The sequence below is a fragment of the Coptis chinensis genome, chromosome 2 (genome assembly GCF_015680905.1).
Source record: "Coptis chinensis isolate HL-2020 chromosome 2, ASM1568090v1, whole genome shotgun sequence".
NCBI lineage: Eukaryota > Viridiplantae > Streptophyta > Magnoliopsida > Ranunculales > Ranunculaceae > Coptis > Coptis chinensis.
In genome coordinates, this window is record NC_141457.1 from 77,753,903 (window position 1) to 77,780,702 (window position 26,800).

Genomic DNA, 26,800 nt, shown 5'->3' on the forward strand with positions numbered 1-26,800 from the left:
GTAATTGATGTGACATTTATTAGTAACTACAAATAGACAATCTAAGCGTTATCCCATCACGTACTATCGAAAAGCGTGCCGTAATCATTTCCCTCTCTCCAAAAATAGACAAACGAAAAAAGATCAGATAAGAGAGAAAAAAAAAATTTATAATTTTATTTTTTCTTCGTAAGCCATGGAATCAAAAGCTGAACGTAGATTGAAAGCAATTCAAAACCATCTTATTTCTTCAACAATTGAATCATCAAACTCTTCTTTACAACTCCAAACCAATCGAACTGCCGGCGAATATGTTTATGGTAATAATAATTGTTATATTTTATTTTATTCATATCTGATCTTCTAGCTTAGTAGAATTGACACGTAGGCAATAGTTTTTCATTTGCCAGATTCCACATATATGTTGATGTATTGAAATGGGTATTTATTTGAAATCTTGAGCAGAGCAGGGTTACAGTGTAGTTCTTCCAGAAAAGTTGCATACAGGGAAGTGGAATGTATACAGGTAAGCTCCACTTTTTGGGTTTTTAAACCAATAGCTTAAGACTGCTTCCTTCTGTCTGTTGGTTGATATATATCGTTTTGTGATTCCAGATCAGCGCGGTGTCCTTTGAAGCTTGTCGGTAGATTTCCTGACCATCCTGAAATTACAACTTTGCATGACAATTTTGTGTGAGTATTCTTTTGTTCTTTTCAATTACAAATGACCTGCGTTTATTTGAATCTAAATGTTGAATATACTGTCTCTATTATTGTTTAACATAGGCACGCTGTTGAAACGTTCCAAGATAACAAGTATTTGGGCACACGAATACGAGTGGACGGAACAGTTGGAGAGTATGTTTATGTTCCATTTTTTTTTTTGCAATCTTTGTTTCTTAGTTCGTAATTTGAATTTCCATTATCTTGATTTTTATTTATACTTTGCACTTAAAAAGGTACAAATGGATGACATATGGAGAAGCAGGTACTGCCCGATCAGCAATAGGATCTGGTCTTGCGTTTCATGGGATACCAAACGTGAGTTTGTGTTGGAACATGGTTTTTTCTCTTCTACTTTGTTTTGATATTAGGCTTACTCTTCCTGATCGTATGCATGATTCATGGAAATAGACTTTGTACAAAACCAGTACAACTTAGTTGTCCTCAGACTACATTTGTTAACAGGGAGCTAGCGTTGGATTATATTTTATTAACAGACCAGAGTGGCTTATTGTTGATCATGCTTGCTCGGCGTATTCTTATATTTCGGTGCCTTTATATGATACTCTTGGTATGTTCTTTCTTACATGCAAAGTGATTTAGCGTCTAATATGTGGACCTTCCAGTTGATCTTGTTTATCTTTTGTTTGTATAATTCCCAATATATTCAGGTCCAGATGCCGTTAAGTTTATTGTGAATCACGCTGTTGTACAAGTCATCTTTTGTGTCCCACAGACATTGAATACTGTAAGGCCTGCTCATGACCCTCTGTTCTGTCCTTTGTTTGTTATTTCCTCTTTATTTTTAATTTTATTGTTGCTAACGCTTGGTCCTGGACTGCAAGTGCTTCTACTCCATGTTTCATGTTTGTTACCTTAAATTTGCAGATGCTGACGTATTTGTCTGAGATTCCATCCGTACGTCTAATAGTGGTATGTGTGTGACTGGTCTGTGAAATTAATCCATGTAGGGGTTTCAGAGTACAATAGATGTTGTTTTCTGTAACCTTTCCAGTTGTTTTCTCTCTAACAGGTGGTAGGAGGAATAGATGAACACATGCCGTCTCTTCCATCATCAAGTGGGGTCGAGGTTATATCATATTCGAAACTACTCAATCAGGTAATCTTTCATTATTTAAAAATGTTATTCAGATGTATGCTATGCTGTTTATCTGGAGAAGCCAACAAACTAAATTCTGTGATTGTGTTACTTAATTCTTAAACGAATATTTAATAGTGCTTGGATTATTAACCTTTCTATTTAGAGTAAGGGGTAACTAACTTGATTGCGTTCTATTTGATGATGACTGAATCTTACGTATTGACTTAATTCGTTGAGATGTGTTGACCATTTGAGAGACATTTCAAAAGGATCTACTGCTAGAACAAGCAGATAATGCGTGGCACCATCTTTTCTTTGGCCAATCTTTTCAAAAATTCTTAACTTCATGTAAGATACACAACAAGTTCGTATCCTGTAAGAAAACCGAATTAATACGTTCGAAGGTAATTGAAGACTCAAGACCGTGCCCATTTATTTGCCTTCATAACTTATTAACTTGTGCATGCATGTCAATTTATGAAATTTTAATTGATGACTTGTCCAGATGCATTAGATTTGAGCTAGATAAGTCCTCTAATAAATTTTTTATTGGTTTAGTTTCTGTTTCCGTTGTAGGCCTTCTCGCTCTTCAGTTTTGTCTTTGTTTTTTTGTTATCTGTTTTTGATAAATTTTCTTTATTGACCATATGATGTGATTTAGGGTACATAATAATTAATTAGACTAGTTTCTTATTAGGTTATTTTATTTACGAAATTAGGTATTGGTTTTAGTTTCCTTTTCCATTTGTTTCCAAATTGTAAGCCATCTAAGGCTATAAATAACCATGTAGGTCTTTGTCCATAGTAGTTTTGGAGATTGAATTGAATTGGTTTTATTGAGAATTCGTGGAATTCGATTTCATCAAAAAAAATATGCTATGTCGGATGATTCTGTACAGATACAGTGCTATATGTCTTTCAATCTCTTCTCAGTATGCAACAATCCTGTACACTTGGCTAACTGTTTCACCTCTAAATTTTAAAACATAGGGGCGCAGTAATCTTCAACCTTTTTACCCTCCAAAACCAGAAGATATTGCCACCATCTGCTATACAAGCGGTACTACGGGACCACCGAAGGTATTGTATGAGTGTCCTATAAGGCTATAAGCTTTATTTTCATATAAGGGACATTTCCCTTAACATCTTGAACCTGGAATTGCTATTACATTCTTTTAACATCATAAGATACTTTTGCTGTGTGCAGGGAGCGGTGTTAAGCCATGAAAACTTAATTGCTAACACTTCTGGTACCAGTATTTCAGTCAAATTCTTCCCTTCAGACGTGTAAGTGTGTACCTTTGTTAGTGTTTAGATATACTGCAACCATTATCAATGACTCTATTTCTGGTTTTCTGCCTAGCTACTATTCCTTTTTTGAAATGATCCATATTCTTTGCAGCTACATATCTTATCTTCCTTTGGCACACATATATGAACGGGCTAACCAAGTCATGTCAGTGTACTATGGAACTGCTGTTGGTTTCTATCAGGGGGTATGAGATCTGACTCGTGGAGTTTTGACATTATGTTCTATATGTTATTTGGTACCTTACTCGCACTATTTTCTATGCCAGTTGCTTGGTTGGAGTGCCTCTACTGTAGTAGGCTATACGGGAAATATAACAACTATATTTTGTATATATAAATTTAAGAGTCCAATTCATACATTTGCTGCCTCTTCAGGGGTTTTTGCTCTTGAGGTTTTCATTTGTTTTCTAATATGCTAAGTGAGGACAATTCCTATTCAGATTAAAAAAAAAAAATCATGATTGTCATTTTTCCTTCCTTTTCCCTTTCTGCTGTTGCTACTTTCTTTTTTTCTTATTTTACTGCTCATGCTACCTTCTTCATCCGCATTTTATTATTTCTTTTTGTTGCTTTCACTGCAAGAATGTTTGAATATTTATTGGCGCTTTATTCTTTCTTTATTTTCGTTGTTGATGTCTTACTTGCAGAGGAGATGCAAATCTATGATATTGTATTTCTTGTCGTTTCTTCACTGTCGCACGTGCTTTGAGTATGCAACATGTTTTGCTACATGGTGTTAGATTCTTGTTTATTGCAATTTGCTTCACTCTGGTGTGCTCCCTCATACCTCACCTCAGGCGATATAGTGCTTTGGCACCTTGGGTTTGGCTTACTCTCCTTAAGCTCTTACTTTTGGAGTTAAGTGGGTCTAGTCCTTTGTTTGCTCTCACACCCCCACTTTGTGAATACAAGCTTTCTGTTTTCTACATTTTCGTGCTATTTTGGTAAACCACTTAAAGTAGGTCTCAAATAGCTCATCTACCCCATATGCAACCATTGCAAGCTTATTCTCCATTCATATGCAGGACAATTTGAAACTGATGGATGACATGGCAGCTCTAAGACCAACAATATTCTGTAGTGTTCCCCGACTATATAACAGAATCTATGCTGGGTAGTTAATGAACTAACTAACTTCGTCAATTTTGTTAAAATTTCTATAATTGTAGTTATGAATTTTGAATGATCATGTCTTACTTTGATTGCTGCAGAATTATAAATGCAGTAAAGACATCAGGGGTTCTAAGAGAGAGATTATTTAACGCTGCCTTCAATGCCAAGAAGCAAGCCATAATTAGTGGTAAGAAAAGTCAAAATTGGGCATATTTTTCAGATAGCTGTTGAACGTTCCTGTTGAAGTGTTATTATTTAGCTACTTTGAGATTTAATATAATAATATCAAATGTGAATAGGAGCCGTATAGTTTTATGTTATAAGATTCCATTTCCCCAACCCATATCTTTGGTTTGATTGGATGTTTAAAGGGTTATCTTTTGGTATTTTGTATAATACCAAAATTGTCCTCTTGGAGAACATGAAGTTTTAAGAAAAGAGTCACCTTGAGGTCCATTCGTATACCCCCTTCACCAACTCGCATTAGCTGTAGCTGAATACAAGTGGATTGGAGTGGAAGAAAAAGATGACAGCTATAGTCTCTTTGTTTAGACCGCCTGGGAAGAAGACCAGATTTTTTTTCCAAAAAGGCAGTTTTGGTACTATGCAAAATATCAACGTTTTGGTCACATTCAGATAATAGAAGAGGGGGGTATCTGCTATACTGGGGGTTCTAGTCAAAACAGGTACAAGCTTTGGGTCCAATCCCCCCATTTTAATTGAATAAATTAATAACTCTTAAATTTGAAGAATCCAACTCAAGTCCATTTAGCGATGAGTGGAGCGCTCAGGAACGTATATACTCCTATGCAAGCCTATAAATATCTCATGTGGGACTATACCAAACATCTCAACATGCCCACTCATGTTTGGCATTACTTGAGCCTAACAAGTGGTCGAACATTGTTGGGCGAGTCTAACTGAAATACTCTGCTCTAATACCATCTTAAACTTCGGAGCTTCCAGCTCAAAATGAATTGACGATGGTTTAAATGTCATATGTTGGAATATACTAAACATCTCAACATAAACATTTAATAAAGTTACACGGGTTTTGTTTCTGACAGTGATAATGCTGATAGAGTTGGAAAACTGAATATGGATTGCATTCTTCTTAAGAGGAGTATGGGGCGTTTGGCTGAGAGAAGGCTTTCTTTGATACCATTGTTGATATCTAACGTTTATTATTTGGTGGTCCCAGATGTGGATAGAGCTTATATGGCTACATTTTTGAGTCATATGTTTTTAAATATAGGGAGATCTTGTTCATGTGGTTTAATGAGGTCGGCTGCTTTGTGTATGATTTTATTTGTTTCTCTGTTTGTGATTTAAACTTAAAAAGGTCATGTTGACGTTTCATTTTCTTTTTTGTTCCTTCTCTTGCAAAATAAACTAATTCAGCATAAAATTTCAAACATGCAGTCAATTTGACATCCGTGCTCTTATACATGTTATAATTATTTGGTTCTGAACTTTTCTGTCGATAACTCATCCATTTTTTATTGTTAAGATATTATTGCTTTAGACATGTATTCTCTGTGCAGTATCTCGTGCTGGAAATTGAAACTAATTAAGTTGTTATTACACATTTTATTTCAGGTAAGAAACCATCTCCAATGTGGGACAGATTGGTATTCAATAAGATAAGGGCAAAATTAGGTGGAAGGGTCCGATATATGATTTCGGGCTCTGCGCCTTTGTCTCCTGACGTCATGGACTTTTTGAGGGTGTAAGTTAATGCAAATTTGCTCAGAATACATACATCTAATATATTTTTTCTACCTTTGGTCACTTGGAGTATTTGTTGTTTCATAATTAACTTTATGAATCACTTCCCAGATGCTTTGGTTGTAGCGTTCTTGAAGGATATGGAATGACTGAAACTAGCTGTGTTATAAGCTCAATGGACGAGGCTGATACGTTATCTGGTCATGTTGGTTCTCCTATTCCCGCTTGTGGTAAGCTGTTGTTTTATAACTTATTAATCAGGTTTCTTATTTCTTGGTTCTTCAGTTCCAATGCAGTTCGTAACTCAATGATAAAACTGATGTGCATGTTCTAGGTTTATTCATTACATGGGTTAAAAACATGGCATTTTTCTGTAGTTTTTTTTTCTTGGTATGACTATTGACTGAAATGGCAATTGATAAAGGATGTCATATAATCATATTGTGTTTAACGAAGTCTTTCTATGCATTTTTTTTCGTTCTTACAATAAATTTCTTTATCACTCATTACATAAATTTTTATTTATTTCGAAAGAAATTGCAAGTACTATATTAAGGGGCTCTTTATCTTGATTGTAAAGACATATTATAACTTATTATAATCTTACTTCTATTTAAATAATTCCTCCACCAACTGTGTTTTTTACACTACATTGACATTTTTTTCCCAATTTTATCCTCATCATTTTCTTGATATTACAATACACAAAACAGAATACAATCAGTAAATTGAATTTCAGATAAGAGTAAATATGTAATTCCACCCTTGTGTCCCTAAACTATTCCTATTCAAATTCATAAATTACCAGATAAGATACATTTTCTTCCACTTTTATCCTCATTTATTTCTGCTTTGAACATCGCTCTAAGCAAAATAATTAGTAAATCTGAATTTAAAGAGGGGCAAAAATGTCATTCACCTTCATCATACTTTTCTATAGACACGTGGGCCCCGAAATTTGTCTTCATTAGGTCACCTTTGCTGGCTTTGCATGACACATGTTTGAAAAGCAAGAAGTAAAAAAAAATATATATTTGTAAAAGCATATATAGGCACACTTATATTGTTTTACTTTTTATTTATATATTCTCTTATGTTTCGGAATTTATTTGGGTATCCCAAGGTTCCATACTGAAATTAGTGCCTCTAACCTGTGAGTTGTAAACTGTGCATGAGACCCTTGTATAGAAATGACGGGAACGCATCACATCATAACCTTTACTTTTGCATTAGTGGCAGCTATGTGTACCCCCTTAGTGGATTTAATTATCAGCGGAGTGTGCATCCTGAAAAGCTTTTTGCTTCGTCGCAAATGTCTTTGGCTTTTTCTATTTTTGGTTTTTTTCTAGTCATTGGAAATGTTTTTTCTTATACAGGGTTATTGGGTTTCTGTTTCTTGATTGGTGATGTTTTCTCTATTTCTTCTGTTTCAGAAATCAAGCTTGTCGATGTTCCTGAAATGAATTACACTTTTGAGGATAAGCCCTATCCTCGTGGAGAAATCTGTGTCAGAGGTCCTATTATTTTCAAAGGCTATTATAAAGATGAAGTGCAGACGTACTTAACTAACTTGTTTTGATATCTTTGCTATTAGATTTTGTTTTTGATTGCAAGAATCTGACTTGTATATCAATCATACTGGACAGGAGGGAAGTAATCGATCAAGATGGTTGGCTGCATACAGGAGACATAGGGTTGTGGTTTTCTGGAGGACGCCTCAAAATCATTGATAGGTAAAATAACCCGCGATTTATTTTGAGTAACTTATGGAATAAATTCTTGAATTGTTTGTTCTTTACTTCTATAAAGTAAAGTTTTGTTCAAGAAGTATATAATTTTCAAGAATTGTATGACGTTAAAAGCACTCGCAACAAATACAATGACCAATGACGCATGAAGCAGCTTTAATACGATAAAGAGCAGAACTACAGGCATATCCCTTTTATTTTATTAGGAATGCTATGTAGTTTATCCCAAGTCAATTTATATATAGCCCCTAGTCTGGCATCTAGAGGAGGTCGGGCACCCCTGTTCTTTTGTTTGGATAGTGCTTCGGCAAAATCCCTGATTGACCTTTGTATGTGTTAGTCCCATTGAGGGAGTCCCTCCATTTTTGTGGGAGTGACTCCCTTTTTGCTTACTAAAAAAACGTAAATAATAAGTCAATTTATATAGTATAGTGTCACTCACATCAGTAGTGACCTCATCTGTTTGACTGCCTACTCAGCTTCATACCTTCACTAGTCCTCCAGACCCTGCTCTGATGTGAGGCATAATCCCATCTGAGGTCATCTTGGGCTCTTGCTCTTCTAGTGGATCCCACGTTCCCACGTACACTTAAGTTCAAACTTAGTTCTCATAAGCATAGAATTTAAGAACCCCCCAAATAAAGTGGTGCTACACTTCCATGACATTACTTTTTTGTTGAGGATCTTGTGGTACCCAGTTTCACTATAATTTTTTGTTAATATGACTCTAACCAATAGCTCAGGAAAAGTGACTTGTGATAATTAATTTATACCATTTTACTAATAGGTTCTTCTGAAACCTTAACAGGAAAAAGAACATCTTTAAATTGGCACAGGGAGAGTACATAGCACCAGAGAAGATTGAAAATGTTTATGCCAAGTGCAAATTTGTTGCCCAATGTTTTGTGTATGGTAAGTAATTGTGTGTTATTTTGTGCCTTTATACTGCAACATTTATTTTCCTTTTCAGAAATTATAATGAATTTTTTTCTGGGGAATAGGTGACAGCTTAAACTCAAGCTTAGTAGCTGTTGTTGCAGTGGATCAAGAGGTCTTAAAAGCTTGGGCTGCGTCTGAAGGCATACAGGTAGTTTTCTTCACAAACCGTGGTGAAGCACCAGGATTTTTGCCTGAGTTGTTTCTATATGATCTACTTTTTCCGTACCTGCAACTATTGGTATAAAAATGACAGTGATTGATTGCTTTGTGAATACATCAATCTATATAATCATCCAAGATTCAAGTACAGATTCAAACCTACATTGCATACGAGAGGCAATTCAGTCAAAAATCCAAACTTGTTCGTTAACCATAACGTGCATTCTTGAGTTGTTAGCAGGTTTTGATTTAGAAAGGTTTTGGATAAATGTCTAAATTATCTCCAGTTTGATAAGAAAGACATACAATATTTTAAAGAAACATCTGAAATGAAATCCTTTACCTGGTTTTAGGATCTTTTACATGACTATTCCATCCAACTGCCCATATTTGAAACTGACAAAATTCTTATTAAGGTTGTGAATAAGTAGAAAATCATTACTTAGCAAAAAAAAAAGTAGAAAATCGTTAATTCTGTTTAATGACACATGCACAGTATGGAGATTTAGGACAACTGTGCAAGGATCCAAGAGCAAGGGCAGGTGTCCTAGCTGATCTGGATGCTCTTGGCAGGGAAGCTCAGGTACTGTGCCTCGACAGACACTCTTTTCTCCTTCGAAAACATGCTTCCTGGGTTTTCTAATGTTTGACTTTTCATTTATTTTATCTTTGCAGTTGAGAGGTTTTGAGTCTGTTAAAGCTGTAACTTTAGTGCTTGAACCATTCACCTTGGAGAATGGCCTTCTTACTCCAACATTTAAAGTGAGTAATTTGTTTCAAGGTTTAACAACTGCATTATCTTGAACTGAAATCAAAGTTTGTTATTTAAGAGGCTTTGCTGTGTTCTGTGTTTTACCATCTTCCAGATAAAAAGACCTCAAGCAAAGGCTTACTTTGCAAAAGCAATATCAGACATGTATGCAGAGCTTGCCACGTCTGATCCAACACCACAGAAACTATGATTCAAAAACAATTGAAAAGGCCAGAGAGGATCGTTCCTTTCCAAATACATGTAGTCTAGTAGTCTCCTCAATAATAAGTCACAAAATTGTAAAAGGTGATGGAACATGGGTTCCTACTTGCTTCTTGATGAATATCAGAAAAGTCCTGGTTGCAGTTACAAATATTCTAACAAGGCATCTTGAGGTCCCTTCTTCACCCATCTAATGTTTCAAACAAGCCTAGATGTAGCAAGATTTTGAGAATAATAAACAGGCGATTTATTTATTTGAAAGAAAAAAGTTGAAATAAATTTGAATTTTGTACGAATTTCACTGGGAGTTGTTATGGCACCTTACTAATAATAGTGTATGAGTATCTAATGTGATGCTAGGCCAGATTTCTGTTTCATACCTAAACCGGAGTTTGATGGGTGTGTTAGGAAGTTAGACATGGTCCTGAAGAAAGTGAAGCAATATTATCCTTTTTAAAACTGAAACAACCTTTCTACATTTCTACCACATCAACTTGATATGGAAAAGATGGGCAGTATTTCTGGGCTGTCATGGGGCAATGAGGCAGGATATTCTCCATCGTAGAAGCTTCTCTGCTAAAGAATATTTTAACAAGAAACTTGAACTCCGTGACTGTCATGGTTAAGATATCTGTTTCGACCAAATATGATCAAAACACTAAGTATTGACGAAAGAGACGAAGAACGTAGAAAAGTAGTTAAAAAAATGATGGTGATCAGGGGAATGATGAGACTGTACCTTGCGGTTGCCTACGTACCCAAATTATCAATGGAATCAAGTCTCAAGAACGTAGTTCTTTATGAAAAATAGTTTGGTATTTATATAGGTAGAGTAGAGAATCCTTGTAGCTTAAGTATTTTTGTAGCTTGAGTAATTGTGATAGAATATAAATCTCAACTGATAATTATCTCTTTGATAAAACGAATCGGACATAAATCAAAGTACATTCAGTGGCAAGCCCATGTGGGCTAAGGTTCACCTTGACATTACATGAGTTAATAGGCCCGCATACATTGATCCACGATATTGCGAATTGGGCTTTAAATTTTGTCGTTAAACGAATAAAGTGGAGATTCCTACCAATGGGCGTTAAGCCACGTAGGGGGGAATCGAAACATCATCTCTTTGGCATCGCGAACAAAATTCATATGGCAAAGAAGAAAGAAAAATGAGTGGAATGTATAACGGTGTCGTCGCGAAAAGAAATAATTGGAAAATTGATCGTCGAAAAAAAAATTCGTGGAATTATCGGGGAACGAAATAATGTTAAACTAACGATATGGGACGAATGTAGTTAAATAAAAGATGACCGAAAATGCACGTAAAAAATAAAATATGCACGTAAATAAAATAACAAAAAATTCGATTGGCGAAAACTATAATTTGAACGCTGCCACGTAATAATATCTAAATTTGAATTTGACGATCGTGCCAAACGGAATAGCGATACTTGAATTATACCGTTTAAAATTAAACGTAGGGCGGTTTAGTAATAATAGGAAGAAAAGGGGTAAATACTTAATTGGATTGGAAGGTGAAGACTTTAGCGGCTAAAACCGGATGCCAATTTCGGATTAGATAAGAATTCGGATTAAATAAGAATTTGGATTAGATAAAAATTCGGATTAGATAAGAGTTTGGATTAGATAAGAATTTGGATTAGAGAAGAGTCCAACCAAAGAATGTAAAAACTAGATCGAAGAAATATTATATACGTGCTGGTTAAGCTCCATATACAAAACAATATACGGAAAAAAAAACTAAGTAGAGAAAGATATACAAGGATGAGTGAGATGGCGTGGCAAGGCAGCATGCCATGAAGAATTGGAAATCAAGTTTCGAATCGATGGAGACGTTTATGCACAGACAATGAAAAGAAAAATGTTAGCAAAACAATCTGATCAACTGACAAGGTGTTTTCTTTTCTCGCTCCTCCTATGTGGTTTTTGTTCCGTCTTATTCGATAGGTTCTAATCGACCCTGGTAAGTGCAATCAAATAATTTTTGGGCGTGTGTCAAGTGGGGGTAATAAACTGGGGAAACAGTATCTCTGCTAACACCGAAAATTTAAATGGTGGGGCTTGGAATTGAATTGCCAGAAATTAAGGCCATGAATTATATGGAGCATGTGAACAAGGAATAATGATTTGGGGCAAGTGGGGCATGCCACTGTTGAATACAAATTGTAAGGTTTCTGAACCAAGGAGATAAAGACGAGTATCAAGAATAATGTCGTTGGAACATGAACATGAACATGAACATGAACATGAACATGAACGTAACATAATTTGGATGAAGCTATAGAAAGTTTATAAGGAAGCTATAAACTCTATTATATATGAAAGTGGGAAACTAATTAAGGATTTTTATATGTGGTTGTAAAACACTTAATCGGTATGGTTAGAGAATTTTGCAATTTTGTACTTGCAGGAAAAGAGGATTTGGGAAGATAACAGTATTGACACAGGATGAGCCGATGAGGAATTCGAAGATGGTGATGGAAAACACGCTGCAAAGCAAGTCGCAAAGAACGGCAACCAATGAAAATTGACAAGTACCATCTCATGTAACACCATTCACGAAGGGAAACCGTGAAACATGTTAAAAGTAAGTAATTAATGTTAATTTGGAAACTATCGAGCATATTAACAAGAACAATGAAAGAAATTCGTGGATGAATGCGATTTTTTTTTTGTAAGTGTGATGCCCAAATTACGAAAAATCGCAGAGATTATAACAAAGTGGTGTCAATGACTTCTGATAGCCATATAAAGAGTATGTCAATATTTGTTATTAGTTATTTTAAAATTTGGTTAAGTCAGAAAGACTGACGAAAAGTTTATTCTTATCGTCGCAGGTAGAAACGACGGTATGATGGGCGAAAGAAATTCACGAAAAGGCTGCGAAGAAAAGTTTCGCTCCGCATGATCTCAATGCCTTGAAAAAAAGAAAGAAGGTGAAGATAACTTTCAATTTGCTCAGAAATTTGACGTAATGCAAATTTTCGCCGCACGGAGAAACGACGGTTTTACGAGCAAAATATAGTCACAAAGAGTCGATGGAGAAAAGTTTCGTGCAGAAAGGCGTCAATAAATGTCGTAGAAGAATTAAAGAAGCTGACAGAAGTTTCGTTGAGAAAGAGCGGCACAATGCCTTAGAAAAAAGAATGACTGCGGAAAGTAGTTAACCGAAAGCACTAAGCGAAGCGAATGCAGATTTCGAAGAAGAAAATGAAGATTTAATCGAACAACCATAAGGATTAAGTAATTGTGTGAATGTAATATCATAGAGCTAAAACTTCTTTTGATGAAAAATAAAAATAAAAATGGGTTTGTTATTGAATATTGTTGTTGTGTCAGATAACATACCTGCGGAAAACTGACAATGTTGTAGATTTATGTAGTTGAAATGAAATAGAACGAGACACCCCCAATGCTAACTTTAAGCTTGCAAAATTAGATTGAGCGAAAAAATACTCCGACGCAGAACTGACAAAACGAAACGGGGTAACTTCATCAGATGTTGACATAGCGCGAGTAACCGACTAAGCGAGCATAAAATTGTTCAATTTAGACTGACGAAATTAAATGTGGTAAGTTCGTTAGATTTTATCGTAGCGATAATATACGACTAAAATAACAAATACTCAACTTAGACTGCCGAAATTAAACGTGGTAATTTTGTCAGATTTTGTCGGAGCGATAGTATCGACTAAGCGAGCATAACAGCATTCAACTTAGACTGACAAAGCTAAACGCGGTAACTTCGTCAGATTTTGTCGTAACGATAGTAACGAACTAAGCGAGCGTAAAAGCGTTAAAACTTAGACTGACGAAGCTAAACGCGGTAACTTCGTCAGATTTTGTCGTAACGATAATAACGACTAAGCGAGCGTAAAAGCGTTCAACTTAGACTAACGAAATTAAACGTGGTAATTTCGTCAGATTTTGTCGTAGCGATAGTAACGAACTAAGTGAGCATAAAAGCGTTCAACTTAGACTGACGAAATTAAACGTGGTAATTTCGTCAGATTTTGTTGTAGCGATAGTAACGACTAAGCGAGCGTAAAAGAGTTCAACTTAGACTAACGAAATTAAACGTGGTAATTTCGTTAGATTTTGTCGTAGCGATAGTAACGACTAAGCGAGCGTAAAAGCGTTCAACTTAGACTGACGAAATAAAACGTGGTAATTTCGTCAGATTTTATCGTAGCGATAGTAACGAACTAAGCGAGCATAACAGCGTTCAACTTAGACTGACGAAGCTGAACGCGGTAACTTCGTCAAATTATGTCGTAGCGATAATAATGTTGCGATGGAAACATAATTATACCATTATAACTGAAGTGAAAGAAAGACTGTATTGATCACCAAATCTTGAAAAGTGCAAAGATAATAACAGAAAAGAAACAATTGAACTGGAAACAGACTAACAAATTTTTGTCTGATTTTTCATTCAACTTGTTAATTTTGTCCGCTTACTTAGTAAAATAATTTGTTGCGACGAGCCAGAAACGAACACTGTCAGGGGCTGTCGAAAATAAACCAACAATGTCAAGGCCCCATTTTGCAAATGACCAAGGTTTATAGATTGGATGACGCTTCGTCGCGGGAAGTTGACCTATATCATATATCATGTGTTTGACAAGGCACACACTTCTCGAACAAACGTTTAACATCCTTTGGTATGTATGGCCACCAATACCATTGGGTCATTGCTATGTGAGCGAGACTTCGCCCCCGGGAGTGGTGTTCACATAGTCTTGTATGAATTCCTTCGAGGCCTACTAAATTGGTCGTTCTGTCCAAACAACGAAAGATAGGATTGAGACTTGTGCTGCTGTGATATAGTTTTTTAGTCATCAGGAATTCCTGAGCATCGTTAGCTGCATGATCGTCGTCGGTAGATACCGAGACATTATCAGTGCCAAGCTCGTTGGAATCATCTTACAGCATAAGTGGTTAATCCAGTGTTGTCATAATAGTGACAACTTGATTTTTCACGGATAAGTATGCGATAGAATCATAATGCCTTACATCATAACGCGGATACTGTACAGTAATGATAGGTGTAAAATTTCATGTAATTCGTTGAACGAAGTCTAAATAAACGTCCATTCTATCATTGCGAGTCGCATATTATCATTCAAATTGGCTAACGACTAGCTTAGAATAATTAATCGTAACTTAGTCGCCTCCCCAAAGAGTTGTCGCATTATACCACAAATGACAGTTTCGGACTCGGCCATATTATTTGACGATCAAATCCCCAATATAGAGACCTCTCAATTATGTCTTCATTCACTTCAAGATGACACAAACAAGACCGGAGGCGGACTTATTATCACGAACTATCGATTATAAATCGCAAGTAGCTGATATATCCGATAAATATTTCAAGTCATCACCCCCGGGAGATAATGACAATTAGGGATCGACGTGTTCCTCATCAAGTAATGCGTTCGACATAGGAATACCATCAATAAGAAAATCAGCCACTAGCAAAATCAAAGTTTGTCTCTTTTTAACTGTATGAGTGGCAGAGACAATGTTGTAAGCGCTAAGGTAACTTGTCCATTCTGCGACTTGATCCGTAGACGTTGCGAAAAAACTTGTGCAGCGGATATTCGACAAGTATAAACTTCGACTATTCCTTCTTTGAAATAAGTTTAAGACGTTTGACAGCATGAAACAAGGCCAGTGTAATATTTTCAATACAAGAATGCCTCGAGACATATGACGGACATTATCCGCAAATGGATGATGAAGAATCGTCGAAAGCATAACTTCGTCTTTGAATAATTTGGCGATCGGTGGAACGGTAGAGCCGGTCGTTATCTGTCGGATGTTGAAAAGGAATAGGAGGGAGTAGTTCGATACCGCCAGGTTGACCTAGAACCGCACATTCGCGATGATCGTCAGTAAGTGCATCGAGAACTTAGGCTCGTCGAGTATTCGTCATAACTTTTGTAGAACGTGATCGTCAGTTTTGCATAAGAACCGCAGACGGCGCCAATTATGTTTCGACCAAATATGATCAAAACACTAAGTGTTGACGAAAGAGACGAAGAACGTAGAAAAGTAGTTAAAAAAATGATGGTGATCAGGGGAATGATGAGACTGTACCTTGCGGTTGCCTACGTACCCAAATTATCAATAGAATCAAGTCTCAAGAACGTAGTTCTTTATGAAAAATAGTTTGGTATTTATATAGGTAGAGTAGAGAATCCTTGTAGCTCAAGTATTTTTGTAGCTTGATTAATTGTGATAGAATATAAATCTCAACTGATAATTATCTCTTTGATAAGAAACAAATCTGGACATAAATCAACGTACATTCATTGGCCAGCCATAAAGGTTCAAGGTTGACCTTAGACACACGAAGTTAATGGGCCATCATCGATCCATGATATTCAAGAATTGGGCTTTAGCTCTGTCGATTAAACGAATAAAGTGGAAATTCCTACCAATAGACGTTCGCCACGTAAGTGGGGGTCGAAACAATATCCAAAAGGTAAAATGTCTCCACAAGGTACGACTTGCTCCACAAATTTGTACGAGATTTCTGCGAAGGGGATGAATGTCTTTAGCACCTTCGGTTTCATCATCACTACCATTACAAATTTTGGGCTTCTGATAGTCAACGAACATGGCCGGTGCCATCTTAAATTTTAATAACAGATAGTGTACACTACTACCCGTACTGATTTATAAACTTATTGAGAGGATCTGTTGAGACCTAATTTCAGCTCAATATACTGATACAATCGATAACAAGGAGATGGTGTGTACGAACATCACTCATATAAGGTAGGAGTCTCAAGATGGGCTGAAGATACGAATGATCGATATGCTAAGATGTTACTATACCGACAGAGAAATGCTTAGAAATGCTTCTCAAAGAGATCATGAAGCATTGAAGACCAAGACCAGAAGGATTCGTGCAACAGTTGATCAATTGATTTCCAAAATTTCAAAATGTTATTCTTCGCGGTGATGTTGGCAGCCACCCACTTGTATAACTATTAACTGAACACATTGTTGTCAAAATTTGAGGCAATATAATGTCAGAAATGCTGGAAAATAATATATTACAAAATCAATTAAGAAGAAAAAAAAAAATCAAACTGCGGGTAATCTATGTGTTTGTATGTGTATGTGAGGGCATTTTCAGATCAAATGCAAAAAAAAAAAAAAAAATTACTTACATACGGCATTGGCAAAACTATCGAAAAATAAGGAATGAAAGGTAAATAAAGAATGAGAGAAACACTAATGGCATGTGGTAAAGAGAGATCAAGAGCAAGTGCAGTAGTCGACTTTGTTTTTGTTTTTTTTTCTTTATTCAAAAATCAAAATGTCATAGCTCTTTTCTCTTTAGAGCATTCCCAATACAAGTCATTAGGTGGGTTTGTGATTTTATTCACCTCCAAATGGTTCAAAACATTTACCTAGTGTAAAGGTGAATACTAAGGTGACTATTTTTCCAAGTCAAAACGAAGGTGAAACTTTAAACCGAGATAGTGGCTGAGTTGTGAACTTCGGACGGAATGTTGGATTCCGTCTCGTGTATTTTTTTTTTAAAAAAAATGGGTTTTTTTTTTTTGGACGGAATATTTCATTCCGTCTCGCATGATTTTTTTTTTTTTTTTTTTTTTAAATTTCAGGCGGGATGTTTCATTCCGTCCAGAGCATTTTTTCGATTTTTACGTCTAGACGGAATTTAACATCCCGTCCGAAATTAATATTCACCTTTGCATTGGGCAACTTCACCTTGCTTTTCACCAAAATAATGGAAAAAAGGAGAAATACTGCCTACATGGAGGTGAAAAGAGGAGGAAATATAATGACTTGCATTGGAAATGCTCTTACAAGTTATACTCTGGAACACAATGTAGCAAAGCAGAATTAGTAGTTCTGTTGTTCTTTGGTATAGAGGTATCCACAACTTAATAAAGGATTGATAAATATCGCACAACACTTAAACATTCAAGTGGTCGTGCCGGAGTGGTTATCGGGCATGACTAGAAATCATGTGGGCTTTGCCCGCGCAGGTTCGAATCCTGCCGACCACGCCCTTCTCAATTTTTGGTTTAATATTTCATCAATTTTGGATGATGTTGGTTGAATATTTAGGATGGGATTGGGTGTGGCCTTTGGTTTAATATCTCATCAATTCGGGATGATGTGCTTGAGCAGTTGAGAAGAAGAAGCTTCGTGTCGGCTTCCATGATTCTTCCATCAGGAGTGCCAGTCAATCTTTAATTCTCTTCAGTTTGTCAAGTTGTCCCTGAAAGGACGTCCTTTCTGATTCAGTACATCTTTAAATTCACACCTTCCAACCTTATCTTTGCACACTACACATTTTATGTCACATTTAACGAGTGTGCCTGTACTTCAAATAAATATAGGGCTTTTTAGACTTAAACCCCACAAAAGTATACTCCCTTTTGACTTAATCTTTCATTTTGGAAAATCATTACTATGGCCTCCTACATTGTCTTTTTTCATATTGACAATTTTGTTCATATTTTGAACTTGTAAAAATCCTACATTTTTAACATATATATGTCTTTAACCATTAGCCTTACATTTTTAACATATGTCTTTAACCATTAACCCTTCATTTATAATGAGGGAACATGAGGGCATAGTTTGGGATTTCAGAATTCTTGGAATTCCGATAAATCTAAAAACCGAAATCCATTAAATTTCGACCCTATCACATTCGGAATTTCAAATTCTTTCGGAATTTCGGATATTTCGACTCTATATTCGGAATTCCGGAGTTTCGTTCGGAATCACGAACTATGCATGAGGGAGAAGGAATTGCAGAAATTAGAGAAGTGAGGAGAGGAGGTTTGTTAATGGTAAAAAACGTATGTTAAAAATGGAGGAGTTTTACAAATTCGAAATAGGGGCAAAATCCGTTTAATATTGTCAAAAGTTATACCAGAATAATTAAAAGAATATGCATGAGTTCTTGGATAATTTCATAACATATATTATAAATGATTTTTTACGAGGTTGTACACAAGGCCCAAAATTTCGATATCAGTTCATATATCGGTGTACCCAAAAACCGATATATATCGGATATATCCATTTTTTTGGTGACCAGTCCAAACTATTTAAAATATCAGAAATATTGGATATATCGGAAATATAATATCGTAAATATCGGAAACATATCGAAAATATATTGGAAATATCGGACTTATATTAAAAAATGGTCAAAAAGTCAACCGATATATATCAATTATATCGGAAATATCGATTATATCGGCGATATAAAATTTCATATTGGAAATTCCGATATATATCGGAAAAAAGGGGTTCAATATTCAGTGGATATATGTCGGAAATATCGATATCGGTGTACCAATTTACCGAGATATATCGGCGATATATCATATATATCGACGATATTTTGGGCCTTGGTTGTACATCTTCAAATGAATTGATTTTTTGTGAAGATAATCTCTATTGTGTGGAATATATTTGTATAAAAAATTTAGTGGTGGAGTTATTTTAAGTATAGATTTGGAAAATCGCACATGGAAAACAAATATTCTGGATAGTCTATTTTTTCCTAACATTGTGAGGGAAATTCTGAAAATACCATTAAGTTAGTAAGGATGGAATTTGAGCTGAGTGCTCGGAGCTCGGCTTAGGCTTGGCTCGTTTAAGCTCGGCTCGAGCTCGCTCGTTTACTATATGAGCCGAGCTCGAGCTCAAATAAAAGCTCGTGTAACAAATGAGCTTGATGAAGCTCGGCTCGTTTAGTTCAAATAGCATATTTATAGTGTAAAATAACCGAGGGCTCGGAGCTCGGCTTGGGCTTGGCTCGTTTAAGCTCGGCTCGAGCTCAATTTAAAGCTCGTGTAATTAGCGAGCCGAGCTTGAGCATGGTAAAGCTCGGCTTGTTTAGCTCGAATTCCACCCTTATCAGTCAGAATGAACATGTAGACACCATCAGATGGATGAAGGAATAAAATGGGAAAATGAGCGTAAAATATGTCTACAAATACCTCAGCACAAACAGTCTGAATACAGCAGAATCCACACCTCTGGAAACAGTTATGGAATACGGATACAGCAGAAAGAGTCAAGTTGTTATTCTGGAAAGCTGTTACAAATAGTCTTCCCACAAGGGAGAACTTGAGGAATAGGACTATTACTAACACTGCAACTTGTTTGCGCTGCAATAACCATGTGGAATCTACTTCTCATGCACTTTTCCATTGCAATATGCTAAGACATATCTGGTATGCTTCTAAACTTTTCATTAGAACGGACCACTGGAACCGAACTGATTCAATTAGTACTATTATTAGTACTATTTGCTCTAACCTATACGATAAAACCATTTTAAGAAACACTATAAGTAATTTCGCCACTACTATGTTTTCCATTTGAATTAGTAGAAATGACATTGTTTTCAACCAAAAACAGACAAATGTTTTCAGCATTATACGTAGAGCTACAACTTTCATTACAAACAATGAAAAACCTTTATAAAAAAATAACCATTTACACATGTGGCCATAAATAAACAACAATTGACACTACTCACCACAGATGCCTCTTGGGATTGTAACACAAACCAAGTAGGAATATATTTTTCCTTATAGAATAACTTTGGTTACTGTATTGGTGCAGGACACAGTAAAGACACGGCCTCTGACTTAGAAGAGGTAGAGGCACAAGCTATTTGAGGAGGACTAAGCTTGACTATACGATTGGAGATCCGATGTCTCGCTGTTTTGACAGACTGCAAAAACTTAGCCAAAAATTTGCAGCACAGGGGAATAAGTTTATCTTGGGGAGCTACCTCAGTAGCACACGATATTTATGCTTGTACTTCACTGTTGAATGTCTGTACTTTCACTTTATCCGTAGAGATTCTAATTTTGTTGCTCATGCTCTGGCTAGAAAGGATAGGCGAGCTCCTCCTTATTATTTTAGTTTAAATCGTGCTACGGCAATATCTCTAATTCAGATATGTGTGGATGATGTAAACTCTGTAGGAAGCTATTTCTAAATTTCGGAAGTGCCTTCCTAACCAAGGCCCAAAATATCGCCGATATATCTCGGTAAATTGGTACACCGATATCGATATTTCCGACATATATCCACCGAATATTGAACCCCTTTTTTTCCGATATATATCGGAATTTCCGATATGAAATTTTATATCGCCGATATAATCGATATTTCCGATATAATTGATATATATCGGTTGACTTTTTGACCATTTTTTAATATAAATCCGATATTTCCAATATTTTCCGATATGTTTATGATATTTACGATATTATATTTCCGATATATCCGATATTTCCAATATTTTAAATAGTTTGGATTGGTCACCAAAAAAATGGATATATCCGATATATATCGATTTTTAGGTACACCGATATATAAACCGATATCGAAATTTTGGGCCTTGTTCCTAACCATAAATCACCCCCTTATATATAAATATATACCGTTTTTTACTGATTCCACAAGAAACAATAATGTGGCAGTCTGGTAGGATCTTTGGATCGACGTAATACTTGTCCATAGTGTAAAATCCACCAAATTAAAACTGATTGCCTTTTCGGATCTTTAATAAGGTCAAGATCGAAGAAAACCAACAACAGCCTCACTTCGAAGCCAAAGTTGTATATTGATGTTTTGAACTATACAAAAAGTTAATTATATGCTTCCGGTGGGATAAACTGTCTTGGCTTGATCATGCAAATTAAATAAGCAAAAACCCAAAGAGAATGAACAATTAGTGAAGTTGTGTTCATGATACATTTCGCAAGGAATTCGATCACTATATAGTTACATACATTTATATGGTTGAAAAATCGACTTTATTAAAACAAGAAGCGACTCCGAGTACGTGTGTGATTAAGAAGAAGTGGATTGTAACTTATGAGATGAGTACTTATGAGATCTGTTGTGAATAATTAACTGCGGAAACAACGTTACCCACAACAAACGGATCAATCCTACACAACGATCGATCCTTCACACTAGACAAGACTTCAACACCCTCCAAGCAATATCCCAACACTTCTCAATATCAAATAACAAGCATATAAAGTAAAACAATTAATGCAAAAGAGAACCAACCACAAGACAAGGATATATCGTGGTTCGGCGAATTTGCCTACGCCCACACCGGGCGAGATCCAAGCTTTACTACAAGTCCGGAGTAATAGACATACAAGTCTCTTCATTCACTCACAAAGAATGAACACTCAACTCACAAAGAATTGTTCTCTTTGTAATCACTTCTTTCTTGTTTTTTGAAAAGTTAGGTTTTCCAAAACTCCATTTTGTTTTATACTAAAACAAAAATCGCGTTATTCTTGTAATGAGGCCCGCAAAACAAAAGACACGGCGCTGGCGCTCCCCTTGCGAATTGGTGAGCGGTAGCGCTTCTTCGAAGGCGGTCGCGCCAATTCACTGGACCATGAGCGAGAGTCGCGCCCCCTTTGAGCGCGGGCGCGCTCTGACCGTGAAAAGCAGAAAAACGCCCTTTTTCTCTACATTCTCCACCTCGGTGAGGTTTTAACACATAAAACCGGTTTAAACACATCCAAAGAAGAGCACATCCATCCGTAACTTCGCAACCCACCCCGGCGGGCCATGCCCACAAAGGGCCACCCACAAAGAGTGTCATGCTCACAAAGAGCCACCCACAAAGAGTGTCATGCTCACCAAGAGCCACCCACAAAGAGTGTCATGCTCACCAAGAGCCACCCACAAAGAGTGTCATGCTCACAAAGAGCCACCCACAAAGAGTGTCTTGCTCACCAAGAGCCACCCACAAAGAGTGTCATGCTCACAAAGAGCCACCCACAAAGAGTGTCTTGCTCACAAAGAGCTATCTTCACAGAGAGTCATGCTCACAAAGAGCAATCACGCCCACAAAGGGCCATGCCTACGAAAGGCATCAATCAACAATGCATGAGCCTCCACCATTTGTGGAGTACCCCCAACCAATGTTGAAACTCAACTCCATAGAGAACCTTCTACAACCTAAAACCCTTTTGCCCTTAGGCAATGAAACAAATTCCCAAGTACAAAACTTGTCACGAGCCTCCACCATTTTCTCGCATATCCACCGACCAATCTCTCAGAATGAGCATCTCTAACGGCTTCCTTGAAGCTATCCGTTCATCATCCGCAATATTCAATCGTAGGCAACCGAGTCCGGTTGACCATAATGCTTCACCGGGCTTATCATGCCCGTGACTTCATAACTTGTTTCACACTTCTCTTTGGCTTTGATCTAGCCAAAGTTTGTCGCTTTCGAGTTGTTGTAACTCTACTTCTTGTTGAATAGTTCTTTCACTAAGAACCTCACTCTCTTTAGCATCCTCGGACGCTTCTATCTCAATCACTTGAGATTGTATAGAATCACCCCTATTTCCAAATTCTCCTACCGCTAAAAAGTAGCACCGAAGTCTCATCAAAGGTAACCTCATCTGGCGACCGACGGGAACTTGTGGTTCTCTAGACACCACAATCCATTATCCACTTTCCTCCCTTTGCATAGCCCAAGAATATTGCTTTCCTAGCTTTAGAATCAAGTTTACTATCATTCATGTGGTAGTAAGCACTAGATCCAAACACTTTCGCAAAAGTACCATAATCACCGTTGGTTTCCCTGTCCACACCTCATAAGGTTTTTGCGGTATCGCCGGAACCGGTGATCTATTATACAAGTAACACGCCATGGCCAATGCATCGCCTTTAACTCTTTTGCCAAGATTGGCATTGGAAAGCAAACACCTAGCTTTCTCAAGCAACGTCGCGATTCATTCTCTCTCTCGCTAACCCATTCTCATTGGTGGCGTGCCCCTCATCGATTAATGCGGCAATTCCTTGTTGCGCACAAAACTCTTGGAAAGGCCTATGGGTATACTCGATTACCATTGTCGGACCGTAAAAGTCTTCACCTTCCTATCTCGTGCGATTCTCAACCCTTGCCTTCCACTTCTTAAATGTCTCAAAACTTCATCCTTGGACTTCAAGATATATACCCACACATAAGCGTGTATAATCATCGATGAAAGAGACATAATACCGGTTTCCTCCCTTAGAAGCCACTCTAGAAGGTCCCCAAACATCCGTATGCACATAATCCGGGATGCCTCGTCTTGTGCTTGCTTGTACCGAACTTGACTCTGACCGCTTGCCATAGACCTGATGCTTTCAAGAAATTCCATACTTGGTTTCTCCAAGTCTTTCAAGAGCCCCTCGCTTGCCTGGCTCGGACAATCCTTTTTTGGCTCGTATGCCCAAGCGTATGCCACAATTTTGTGCACTCAGAATCATCACTACATGTACCCACTGCTACATCACCTATCACTATACTACCCAACAAAGTATACAAGTTTCCATGTCTTTGACCCTTCATAATGACTAGAGAGCCACTAAGGATCTTTAGGACTCCACCATTTCCCACAAAATTGTGGCCTTTGGAATCTAAGGTACCAAGAGAAATAAGGTTCTTCTTTAACTCAGGAACATGTCTCACATCGGTTAAAGTCCTCACTACACCATCATGCATCTTGACCCGTATAGTTCCAATCCCAACCGTCTTACAAGCAACGTCATTGCCCATCAAAACGGAACCTCCACTCAAGTTCTCATAGGTAGCAAACCACTTCCTATTTGGACACATGTGGTAGGAACACCCGGAATCAAGAATCCATGTATCGGTCATGTGGTCGTCTTGTGTAGACACCGAAAGACTTACATCATCCCCATATATCGGCCTAAGCAAGACTTGCTTCACTAACATCCTCATTCTCAAACTTACCACTCATCTTGTTACTCTTTTTTTCGGCTAGAGCAATCACATAGATAATGCCCCTTTTCTTTGCAATTGTAGACCGGTACATGTTTTAAAGGCTTCTTCGAACTACCTTTCCACTTGCTTGTGGAAGTCATCTCATTCGACATCACCCTCGCCATCTTTTTCTTTTTGCTTCTTTATCAAATTTCTTTACTTTAAATCTAGCATTTGACATCTTGGGAGCCCCTTTTTCAAGTCACACACAATAACCCAAAAATTATCTCACTCGGGAATTTTATCGAACACCTTGTCTACATAAATTTCGAAAGCACTATGGTTCTTTACCAAAACTCAAAATCCTAGGTCGTATACCTCGCCCCATACCAATTGTTGTGAATAATTAAGCTGCGAAACAACGCTACCTCCACAACAAACGGATCAATCCTACACAACGATCGATCCTTCACACTGAGACAAGACTTCAACACCCTCCAAGCAATATCCCAACACTTCTCGATATCAAATAACAAGCATATAAAGTAAAACAATTAATGCAAAAGAGAACCAACCACAAGACAAGGATATATCGTGGTTCGACAATTTGCCTACGCCCACACCGGGCGAGATCCAAGCTTTACTACAAGTCCGAGATAACAGACATTAGTCTCTCGAATTCACTCACAAAAAGAATGAACACTCAACTCACAAAGAATTGTTCTCTTGTAATCACTCTTTTCTTGTTTTGGAAAAGTTAGGTTTTCCAAAACCGATTTTGTTTTTATACTAAAAACAAAAATCGATTCTTCGTAATGAGGCCCAAAACAAAAGACTTCGAAATACGGGCGCTTCCCTTCCGAAAATACGGGTCGGCGTAATTCATGGACCATGAGGCGAGTCGCCCGCGCTTTGAGACCTCGGACCGTGAAAAAAAAAAACCTTTTTCTCTACAAGATCTATATAGCCCATTCATAAAGTGGGATTTTAAAGAAGATCCTTCATTCAGTTTGGACACAAAGACAAGCACAGCTACGAAGAGCTTGTTATTGGAGAAGAAAACAAATGAGAGATTTAATGGATGGGATTGAAGCAAGCAGTACAGGAGACAAGATCCTATCATCATCTAAATGCATTTAGTCCTATAATTTACATTTACAAAATCAGAGTAGAGAGAGAAAGATGCCTAGAAAGGTAGAAAATGGCGGTAGATATATCATATATTTATATTTGCGCAATCATCTGCATAACCTCATGGTGCGTGAATTAGTGAAAATGTATTCCGCAGAATTACTCTCGATGTCTTGAGTCTTGAGTCTTGAGTCTTGACCAACACTTAAACACCATTTCAGTGAGGTTATATCACCTTTGATAATGTATATAGCACTATAGCACTATAAACACTTTATTTTTGGCTTGAATTGGTCATAGACTTATATAGATAGCACTATAAAGTATAAACTACAGGTCATCCTATATTAGTCGGTGAGTCTTTGTCATAAAATCATTGGTTAAAATATCTATTATTTAGCTTTTGGGTCTTCCATACTCCATAGTAGAGGCTTTGCGCTTTGCTATGTTGGTATAGACTTTTGTAGGCGTTTCATGGGTTTCTCAATATTTTAGGATCTCATATTTTAGTGAAGTAATTAAGTAAACAATGATATCACCAAAGGGCCTCTATATAAAGAAGTCAAACCCTATGTATTTTCTATCTAGCCTAAGTGAAACAGGTTTCAGCCATGTGGGTAGTATTAATTTTGGTTGACTATTAACTAGTTTGGTAATGGGGATCAAATCGTGGCAAAACACCAAAAAAGAAAAAGGTATTAATTTTGGTCAGTCTTTGGTTGCGTAATCCTGGTTTCTACTATTCAACACACAAAAACAAAAGAAATAGGCCAAGTTTCCAATTTTTTTTTTCCATTTTTTGGTACCAAATGCAAATGTTTCGGTACCACAGAAGTGTGGGTCCAAAAATTGGGATTACAGGGAGATTTGACCACTTCCCAATTTTGTCGGCACCAGGTGGTGATCAATCAGTCTTGTCCACGTGGCATATTCTAGATCCACTTAACTGATGCATCGACCGGCTTGGACCTTGGATGGCTTTACGCCTTTACATAGGTCATAGACTCATAGTTGTGTAGTTCATCAACTTGGGCTGTGTTAATGGATTGTTCAACTCCACTTGGCTCTTTGTAAATATATTCAAATTCCACAGC

The 26,800-nt window shown here is 37.0% G+C and overlaps 1 protein-coding gene and 1 non-coding gene across 2 annotated transcripts; both read left to right on the top strand.

Annotated features, from left to right (window-relative positions):
• Positions 1–57: 57 nt before the first annotated feature.
• On the top strand, positions 58–10,071 carry LOC147517994 (long chain acyl-CoA synthetase 6, peroxisomal-like). Its single transcript, XM_086590021.1, has 23 exons — positions 58–299; positions 445–505; positions 595–672; positions 766–837; positions 939–1,020; positions 1,168–1,273; positions 1,374–1,450; positions 1,591–1,635; positions 1,736–1,822; positions 2,795–2,884; positions 3,012–3,091; positions 3,207–3,300; positions 4,141–4,229; positions 4,327–4,415; positions 5,828–5,957; positions 6,068–6,186; positions 7,390–7,513; positions 7,603–7,689; positions 8,513–8,616; positions 8,706–8,791; positions 9,299–9,385; positions 9,478–9,564; positions 9,669–10,071. The coding sequence occupies exons 1-23, from the start codon at positions 176–178 to the stop codon at positions 9,762–9,764; spliced, it is 2,094 nt and encodes a 697-aa protein (XP_086446147.1). The 5' UTR covers positions 58–175; the 3' UTR covers positions 9,765–10,071.
• Positions 10,072–17,768: 7,697 nt separating this feature from the next.
• Positions 17,769–17,850, top strand: TRNAS-AGA (transfer RNA serine (anticodon AGA)). Its single transcript has one exon. It is a non-coding gene; the product is annotated as a tRNA-Ser (tRNA).
• Positions 17,851–26,800: the final 8,950 nt, after the last annotated feature.